The following is an 11,169-nucleotide window of genomic DNA, read 5'->3' on the forward strand; positions in this document are numbered from 1 at the left end:
TAATTGCAAATTGTTAAATTGTAGGTAGACATAAATTTTAAATTAAATTATTTTGCCACCATGTCATATCTATAGCACAATTCAAGTGTTGTCATTCAAACAATTAATAGGGTTAACAATCCAAGCACAAATTTTGAGTCATTACAACTTTTTTATAGAAGTTGAATGACAAATTAATTTTGAAATGACCATTTCTAAAAGCAACCAATAAAAAATATTAAATAAAGTTTAGATATGTCATATACAATAGTGATATGTCATTCAAGTCATAAATATGATTGAGATTTGATTGATGAATTAAATTCTTTAAGACATTACTTTTTTAGAAAAGAAAAAAATGATTTTTACTGTTTCTAATATAAATCAATAGAAAGACAAATAAATGACATTTTTACAATCAATTGAAATAAAAAATTAAATATAACTATAAGAATTTTGTTCAAATTTTTTGATTCTATGTTATGATTGATTAAATTATTGAAAGAAATTGAATGCAATGAATGCATGAGTATTCCTCCCTTGGCATGAACTAACAATAGATTAGAACAAATTAATCTTCAACAAGAAATCATACACAATAAAGAAATGTGATCAAACAATGATTTACATGATTACATTTCTTTCTTACCATCTTTTTGAAATAATATAAATTTATTATTGACAATCAAAATACAATCATTTATACAAAAAAATAGCCATAAAATACTTATAATTGATATTACTATTTACTTATTATAAATAATATAATACTTAAACTTTAAATAACATTGACATTTAGATAACAATTTAGAAATTCTAGCTAATACTAGCAATTGCAGTTTGGTGTGCAATGGGTACGCCGAATAGAAGATGGTGAAATAAAAGAATAATAATAAAAACATTATATGGTATAGTATAGGTCCTCTGGAATCAATAAAACAAGATTGTGATGTTACAATTTGTAATATATATAAAATTGAAAATATGATCAAATGGAAAAGCAAATTGGTAAAATGGAATAGTTTTTTTAGAAAGTTAGGCCATTTCAATGATTAATTGTATCAAGATAATTGTTTAATGAGTAAAATTATGTAGAATCAATTAAAACAAGATTGAGATGTTAGGATACATCAAGTCTTTAACCATGTAAAGATCATACATATGTAAAAACCTACCATAATTAACTCAACAAAATTGACCATTCATTTTTTTTTTGTGTTTAATTTAATCATTATGTTTGATTCAATTGCATACTCTAGGCATCCATCCATTTGGATTAGGCATTCATCCATCCGGGATGAGCATCTAACCATACGGGTTAGACATTTGTCCATACGGGACAAAAGATTTCATTTATCCAATATGGGATAGGCATCTACCCATACGAGGTAGGCATCTATCCAATCGGGATAGGCATCCACCCATGCAAGGTAGGCATCTATCCAATCGGGATAGGAGGTGCTCTAGTCAGAGACTTAGACTCATCGTGACCATTTGGGTCCTGAGCCACTCGCTAAGTACTACACTCTTCTAACAGAAGTGCATCGAGGTCGTCGTACTTAGGAGTAATTAAATAACATAATACAAGCTTGAATTCCGCCTGGAAATTGGCTTAAAGCCTCGGGAAGTCAAGCAAATCCATACAGGATTCCTTCCGAGTATGCATTGAATTACTTTTTCCAATTTAATTATCTTTATCTTTCAAAATAGGATTCTTACTCAATTATTCCTTTACCAAGTCTAGACCCCACCCACAAACGCCTAAGTACGAGGGACAACTTCGTCCCAAGACTGCCTACATACCCATTTCGGCACGGGATCAAGGCGTAAAGTATGTAGTTCTATTTTCTATTCTATAGTTTGATGTAAACTGATTAGTGGGTCGCAACCCTTTCTAGGGTCAATGTCCCAAATAGTTTCTTTGCGGTTGCTACCCACGATGGTAGCGCTTAAGGAAAGGCTCAAGACGGCCTTTTGCTTGTGGCCTAAAATAACTAGATCCTAATTCTTATCATAAGCGTCACCCATGATCAATTGCCAATTGACAACGATATCTCTTCAAAATTTAATTTCATAAAAGCATTTTTTTTTTTTACTTAACCAATCCCAAAGGGGGTTTACTATGGTTTAACTCAATGGATGTAAAATCATTTGAAAATTATCTTATTAGATTATCGATCCAAGGGGGATTACCCACCCCTTGGATTTTAGCTTCCAAGTGTCCCTTATTACTCCCCGACGATTTATAGGGACGATGCCACAGATGTCGTTGATGTAGCTTTATTAGGCGTTAAGTGCAGTAGTTCAACACGACGACATTACCCGTAAGCGTGACCCAAAGGCACCGTATATACCGAACACTACTAGGTTTTGGTTTCCATCTTCCTTTATTTAGTTTTCTAACTAAGAGCTATGGTAACATCATGCTTGAAGATAATCACGAAAAGAATGTACATAATAAGACCTTTTGAAGTCAATTATTTGAATAACTACTTTGATGGCAACCAAGTACCATTTGATAAAAAAAATACCATTCTTCTACAACTCAACTAATTAATATATAATGATATGATAAAGGCAATTATGAACTCATATGTTAAAACATGTAACTTGTATGAAGATAATGGGAAGGTAACTTGCTCATCAATGAATGTAATTTAACATATAATAGTGACAGTTACATACGAGATTTAAGTAATGTATACTTCGATCGTGAGAATATTTAAATTATAGAGTTACTAGTTCCAAATGAGTGATTAGCTTATACTTTTGGAAATTTTGGATCAAATCGTAATAATAAGACTTATTTGTTTTTAAGTGAGCCAAAATCACTGATCAAGTAGTCCAATAAATCCCTAAAGGGACAAAGACAATAATTTTTTATTTAAATCCTTTGCTAATTTATTAACTTAAAATTTAACTAAACAATTGTTAGCAATTAACAAAAAAAGTAACTAAAACAATCATTGATAATTAACTTAAAATTTAACTTAAAAATTTAATTAAAAATGATTATAAAAAAAATTAATTAACTTAAAATTTAATTAAAACAATTATTAAAATTTCAATTTTGAAATTTCAAAGTGTATAAAATATAAAAAAAGCGAAATTGTTTGTTTGCTAGTAAGTAGGGGGGGTGGGGACCACAGGTCCCATCACCCCCTGTGGTCTTGCATACGCAGAGCCGTAGGGATTGAGGGGACACCGCAGCCCCCCCCCACTCCCCTGTGGTTACAATGACCACTCCCTTCCCCATACGCCATGCAAAACTTTATAATTATTCTCTTTGACGGGGCCATTAATGCTTCGGCATTAATATATACTTTTTTTTTCCTTTAACATTCGAAATATATATATATATATATATATATATATATATATATATATATATATATATATAATTATTTAATGATATTTGTAAGACAATGGAGTATTTACTTATTTAATGATATACTTATAACTCATTCCAATAATTATATCATATAATCCTAAGGGTGCCACATAGACATCTACCCTTGTTTCAAACTCAAGAAATTGTACCTTTGCCCTCGGCAAACACTTAGTTACTTCCCTAGTTGCCTTATCCCCATATTGAACCATCCTTGATGACTCCATTTGATTAACTTTTAATGCATATTTGCTTACTAGTTCATGTGAGATGAAACATTCAGATGATCCAGTGTCAATTAGAATTGATATTGGTTGTTCAAATAGTGTACCTGTAGTTTCCACGGGAACATTCTGGTATCTTCCTCTTCGGTTCCTAACCATTGCATGAATCCTTTGTTGGGGCCCTTGTTGGGGTTGATTGGCCCTAATTTGTCCTTGCATCCTGGGGCACTCTCTAGAAAAATGGTTTCCCCCACACATGAAGCATCCACTTGGAGGACCCCTCCTACCTTGATTCTTAGGGGGATCATTCCTTGTTTCATTGGCCCTGGTTGGATAGGTTACCCTGTTCTGCTGGTCATTCCTGTTATAGTTGACTCTGTTGTTATTGCCCCTATTATTAGTATTATTATTTCCATTCCTCTGATTTTGATTAGGGGGTGGCCTTCTTTCGAAAGAATTATTCCTTTGACCTTTGTTGAAATTAGGGTTCCCATTGAATTCCTACTTCCTTTTAAATGAGTGGTTCCCATTATAGTTTCGCCCTGCTAGTGTTTGAATCTTCCTCTCTTGCCTTAGGGATTTTTCAAGTACTTCGTTCCTATTTTTGGGTCCATGCGTGTCCACCTCTGCCCCTATGTTGGTATTTAGCCCCAAAATGAACTTCCTTGCTTAGCCTTCTTCATCTTTTTGGTACATAGGTACATATTTAAGCAACTTGGCGAACTTATCCCAATATTGTTGAACAGATAGGGGCCCTTGATGTAGATTATGGAATTCTGTCACCTTCTCATCAAAGAACAATTGAGGGAGCCACCTATCTCGGAAGTGGTGAACAAATTGATCCCATGTGACCATATCCCTGTTATACCCATTTTGTTCCTCGGTGTTGGTCCACCAACTAGCTGCCTCCCCTGTGAGTTGATAGGAACCCCATAAAGCCTTGGTTGTTTCGCTAAAATCTCTTAGTTCAAAATACTTTTCCATTTCATTTAGCCAATTCTCAGCCCCTTCACCAATTTGCCTCCCATCGAACTTAGGAGGGGTGATTTTCTTTAAGTCCTTGGAGAGTTCCAATATGTTACTTTCCTTTCTATTACTCATCATATTTCCTTGATTGCTACCAGGGTTTCCATTTTCGGTACCACTTCTATTTTCAAAGTCATTCTGCCTTTCCCTAAGGTCCTGCATTGATTGTTCCAAGAAGTTGATTTTATCTCTTTGTTCGGTTAGAAGGTCAATTATAGCTTGGACCCCATCTTCATTATTTCTTAGATTGTGTCGATCCTCTTCATGGTCTTCCTCATGGTTTTCTTCATGGTTTTCCTCATGGTTTTCCTCATGGTTTTCCTCATGGTTTTCCTCATGGTTTTCTTCCCTTTGACTCGTACTACGTCTTCCATTACCCCTTCCTCTTCCTCTTCCTCTTCCTCTTCCTCTTCCTCTTGCCATTCTAGGTTTTACTTGGAAGTTAAATTATATAGTTAGTTCTTGATTTAGGATTTTTAAAATTTAATTTCTATCATTGTAAAACATTCCCTTAGTTGAATAAATTGAAGTGAGCACAAGGCCTAGATTTGAACCTTTGCTCTGATACCACATGTAATAACCTACCATAATTAACTCAACAAAATTGACCATTCTTTTTTTTTGTGTGTTTAATTTAATCATTATGTTTGATTCAATTGCATACTCTGGGCATCCATCCATTTGGATTAGGCATTCATCCATCCGGGATGAGCATCTAACCATACGGGTTAGGCATTTGTCCATACAGGACATAAGATTTCATCTATCCAATACTGGATAGGCATCTACCCATATGGGGTAGGCATCTATCCAATCGAGATAGGCATCCACCCATGCAGGGTAGGCATCTATCCAATCGAGATAGGAGGTGCTATGGTCAGAGACTTAGACTCATCGGGACCATTCGGGTCCTGAACCACTCGCTAAGTACTACACTCTTCTAACATAAGTGCACTGAGGTCGCCGTCCTTAGGAGTAATCAAATAACATAATACAAGCTTGAATTCCACCTCAAAATTTGGCTTAAAGCCTCGGGAAGTCAAGCAAATCCATACGGGATTCCTTCCGAGTATGCATTGAATTACTTTTTCCAATTTAATTATCTTTATCTTTCAAAATAGGATTCTTACTCAATTCTTCCTTTACCAAGTCTAGACCCCACCCACGAACGCCTGAGTACGAGGGACAACTCCATTTCAAGACTACCTACATACCCGTTTCGGCACGGGATCAAGGCGTAAAGTATGTAGTTCTATTTTCTATTCTATGGTTTGATGTAAACTGATTAGTGGGTACGCAACCCTTTCTAGGGTCAATGTCCCAAACAGTTTCTCTGCGGTTGCTACCCATGATGGTAGCGCTTAAGCAAAGGCTCAAGACGACCTTTTGCTTGTGGCCTAAAATAACTAGATCCTAATTCTTATCATAAGCGTCACCCATGATCAATTGCCAATCAACAACGATATCTCTTCAAAATTTAATTTCATAAAAGCATTTTTTTTTTACTTAACCAATCCTAAAGGGGGTTTACTATGGTTTAACTCAATGGATGTAAAATCATTTGAAAATTATCTTATTAGATTATCAATCCAAGGGGGATTACCCGCCCCTTGGATTTTAGCTTCCAAGTGTCCCTTATTACTCCTCGATGATTTATAGGGACGATGCCACAGACGTCGTTGATGTAGCTTTATTAGGCATTAAGTGTAGTAGTTCAACACGACGGCATTACCCATAAGCGTGACCCAGAGGCACCGTATATACCGAACGCTACTAGGTTTTGGTTTCCATCTTCCTTTAGTTAGTTTTCTAACTAAGAGCTATGGTAACATCATGCTTGAAGATAATCACGAAAAGAATGTACATAATAAGACCTTTTGAAGTCAATTATTTGAATAACTACTTTGATGGCAACCAAGTACCATTTGATAAAAAAAATACCATTCTTCTACAACTCAACTAATTAATATATAATGATATGATAAAGGCAATTATGAACCCATATATTAAAACATGTAACTTGTAAGAAGATAATGGGAAGGTAACTTGCTCATCAATGAATGCAATTTAACATATAATAGTGACATTTACATACAAGATTTAAGTAATGTATACTTCGATCGTGAGAATATTTAAATTATAGAGTTACTAGTTCCAAATGAGTGATTAGCTTATACTTTTAAAAATTTTGGATCAAATCGTAATAATAAGACTTATTTGTTTTTAAGTGAGCCAAAATTATTGATCAAGTAGTCCAATAAATCCCTAAAGGGACTGAGACAATAATTTTTTATTTAAATCCTTTGATAATTTATTAACTTAAAATTTAACTAAACAATTGTTAGCAATTAACAAAAAAAGTAACTAAAACAATCATTGATAATTAACTTAAAATTTAACTTAAAAATTTAATTAAAAATGATTATAAAAAAATTTAATTAACTTAAAATTTAATTAAAGCAATTATTAAAATTTCAATTTTGAAATTTCAAAGTGTATAAAAAAAAAAAAAAAAAGCGAAATTGTTTGTTTGCTAGTAAGTAGGGGGGTGGGGACCACGGGTTGCATCACCCCCTGCGGTCCTGCATACGCAGGGCCGTAGGGATTGAGGGGACATCGCGGGCCCCCCCCACTCCCCTGCGGTTACAATGACCGCTCCCTTCCCCGTACGCCATGCAAAACTTTATAATTATTCTCTTTGACCGTGCCATTAACGCTTCAGCATTAATATATACTTTTTTTTTTCCTTTAACATTCGAAATATATATATATATATATATATATACTTATAAAAATAAGAACATGAATAAGATAGGTAAACAATCAATTGTTTTAGATTGGTTTTCAGTAACCAAAAGGTTAATATTTTCCAGTATTCACAGGAGGATTGTTTAATCAACTAATATTTGTAGGGAGATCTTATTTCAACTCACAGGGAGGTTTATTTCTAGATTTCACAGGGGGATTGTTTATTTCCAGTATTCATAGGAGGATTTGTTTAATCAACTAATATTTACAGGGAGATCTTTGTTCAACTCATAGGGAGATTCAAAAATAATCACTGGGAGGTCTTTGTTCAACTCACAGGGAGATTCAAAAATAATCACAGGGATTTAAAATAATTACAGAGAGAAATTTAGAATAATCAAAAAGGAAATAATCGCAGTGAAATCTATCCTTTCTTTCAACTAATTTTCACAGAGAATTTATATAACCAGGTAATGAAATCAAATGAGAATGTCATAGATGAAATAATCACAGCGAAAATCTATCCTTTCATTTCAACTAATTTTTACAGAGAAATATATAACTAGATAATGGAATCAAATGAGAATATCATAGAGGAAATAATCACAGCAAAAATCTATTTAAAGGATGAGATTCAGATTTCTATTCGAAAAACCGAAGAGATGAATTTAGAGGGAGGAAATAAAGATGGATCTAATCTAGTTCTTCAACAAGAAATTGATCTAATTCTTATCAAGAAAAACAAATTGATCTAATTCCTATCAAGAAATTGAAATAATTGATCTAATTCTAATTCGCAGCAAGAACGAGATGCATGATTCAAAATAAAATAAAACTAAATAAAAAGAACCAGGGTGCTTGCAATTGATGTAGAATCCCCTATGAATCCTTCAATTAGCCTCCCTTGATCCTTCAAACTTGAAAGAAATCCTCCAAAGCAATCTTATCTATTTTCAAAAATGAAATATGACTACAAAAAGAATTTCTCTATGGACTAACCAACTCCCATCTTTGAAAACTTGCATATCATTTATAAGAAAAATCCCTCTATTCCACTATCTATAATTTTAATTTAAAAAAAAGAGATTCTTTCCCAATTTTGGACTTCATGCAAATTGATTAGACTTAGTGGGAGGAGTTACATGCAAGGTAGTGGAGAATCCTCTAGAAGCTTCTTATTCTTCCTACAACATGTGCCATAATTGGATGAGGAAAACTAAATAAGTAATTAAGAAAAATGTATATTTTCCATGTGTGTGTGTGAGTTTTATTATTCTATCCTTTTATAATATTCATTCAATCATTTAAGTAGCTTATCCAAAAAAAATATATAATAGAGTTTGTATTTTAAATCCAAAAGTGATAAAGGAGGGTTGTGACAACATATTTCCAACAACTGCAAGTGTTTGAAATAAATGATAGGTAGATTGATATGTTAGGCCCAAACCATTCTTTTGATGATTTCACACGTTACAAAACACAAAAAAAAAATTCAAATAGAGTTTTATAGAGCACAGTCCATATAAGGACAAACAGTATTGGTTTGAAAAAATGTGCGAACATGTTTTGTTTTAGTACAGGGACTTGTTTTTAACAATTTTGTAAATGATCCACTTATAAGAAATTTTGATGAAATAAAATAAAGGAAAATGAAGTTTGCAATGGAATGAAAACATGAATTTATTCTCTAATTTTAAAAATTCATGTAAGATTGTTGTTTGTTGTTTTCAAAAGCATGGGAAAGTTAGAAGATTCAATGTGATAAGGGGTTGAAGAGAAAAAACCTGGAGTTGTTGTACTTATATATGATCTGTTGAAGAGTTTGCATTTGACAATGTTGTTAGTCATTCCTCTTCTTGTTTTCGTCGAGCAACATATGGACTATGTTGTATATGTGAATATCTTTGGAACATGAATGTAGGGTGTATGCGAAGACTTGTAAGGTCATAGACCCTTGAAATTGCTATGAATGTGAGCCCTTGGTGATTAGTATTGCCGATGTCAATTGTTTCTCTTTGAAGTGTGAGGGCTTGTGCTTTGTGAATTGTTAAGGCCCATGCCATTTTTAGTGGTAGTTGACGGCAAAGACCACGACTAATTGGAACAAGAGGGATATTTTTTGGGATGTTGTGGTCCCAAATTGGGCCAATGTAATTTTTGAATTGAACAACAACAAATAAGGGAAGTTCAAGTGGTATTTCACCACCATTATATACAATTTCTTTGACTTGTCCAAGTGCACCATTGACAAGTCTTGTTTCCACCCACAAGTTTACAGATAACATAACTTCTTGGCCAATACATAAGGGGATCTTAGATTCAAGTTGTTCCTCATCTGGAATTGTGCATGTGAATCCCCTGAGCTGTTCTACAGTAGAAAGGGCAATAGGTTTTCCCATAGACAACAACATGCGTTTGTTATGTAATGATACCATTTCATTTGTTGCAAATAGGTGTGTGGATGATAAGAATATAGATTGCTCTACAGAAGAAAGCGTTGAATTTGACCGAGACATTAAAAGTTTCCAGTCTCCAATTGTACGTTCTGCATTTCGTAAATTGGAGAGAAGTGCACGAAAGGCAATTTGAGCAGGTTGCTCTCTAGTTTGGCGAAATATTTTTTTCAATTTTATAACTGTTATGAAGCTATGCCATAATGTCCCTCCATATGAAGTTGAAGTATACGTAGGTATGTCCTTGACAAGTGGTGGTTGGCCCAGGTCACCGAAGAGAATGATTGAGCGTCTTCCAAATTGGAGTTGGTTATGGGCAAGGAATGCCTCACGTAACCTAATATCAATGCGTTGTATTAACTTTGGACCAATGAAGCTCATTTCATCAATTATAATGTAGTGAATGAAGTACATGCTTTCTTGGAAGCTTGCCAATGTTTGTCCATGTAGAGGTACCATTTCTTTGATTGGAATTCAGAGTGGTGAATGAATTAGATGCTTGTATGTTGAATGTCGCAACTCCTGTTGGTGCAAGGAGCAATAATGGTGATTGTCTAGTTGGTGCTGATCTTGTGAGTGTTGACTTTATGCTTTTTATGAGGTGTGACTTTCATGTGCCTGTTGTAGACACCTAAAATTGTCATGTCTAATTAAATAAATATCTTTATTTATTTAATTATTTTAGCCTAATTCTTCTATTAATTAAATAAATCTTTGTTTATTTAATTAATTCATTTATCCTCTTCTAGCCTATTTCTCATTTAAATAAATACATTTATTTATTTAAATTATCCTTTTCTTAAATTAAATAAATACTTTTATTTATTTAATTGATCCCACTTCTTCTATTAATTAAATACATCTTTATTTATTTATTTAATTCATTAACCTTTTCTACCCATGACACATGTCATTCATCTCTTAATTCCTACACTACCTACCCTCTCATTATTTTCTTATTTCCTCCACCTACCCTCTAATCATAGCTGACCATTTATCTTTTACACCTCTCAATCTTATCCCTCCATTTCTTATAGTGTCTTCTATATAAGGAGATGCTTCCTTCATTATCAATCCCCGTTGACTACTTGACTACACTAGCATTCGAACTTTCATATGCAATCTAGCTATCAACCATATTTTTGTTCTTTGTTGAGCTCTTGTGCACACATAAAATCAGAGAGCAAATATATCAAGCAAGATCAATGGAGATAGGAAGAATGGAGATCCAAACCCTATTGGACATGTGATGGTATAATCTTTGTGATTTCATTTGATTTGCATTATCTTAGGTAATCTTCATATGTTATGGTGGATCTTTATTGATTGTTAGGCTAGGGTTTTATGGTTG

At 33.5% G+C, this 11,169-nt stretch overlaps 1 protein-coding gene across 1 annotated transcript; it reads right to left on the bottom strand.

The window, feature by feature from the left end:
- Nucleotides 1–9,209: 9,209 nt before the first annotated feature.
- Nucleotides 9,210–10,277, bottom strand: LOC131062916 (uncharacterized). Its single transcript, XM_057996660.2, has one exon. The coding sequence runs from the start codon at nt 10,275–10,277 to the stop codon at nt 9,210–9,212; it is 1,068 nt and encodes a 355-aa protein (XP_057852643.2).
- Nucleotides 10,278–11,169: the final 892 nt, after the last annotated feature.

Source organism: Cryptomeria japonica, chromosome 6 (genome assembly GCF_030272615.1).
Source record: "Cryptomeria japonica chromosome 6, Sugi_1.0, whole genome shotgun sequence".
Classification (NCBI taxonomy): domain Eukaryota; kingdom Viridiplantae; phylum Streptophyta; class Pinopsida; order Cupressales; family Cupressaceae; genus Cryptomeria; species Cryptomeria japonica.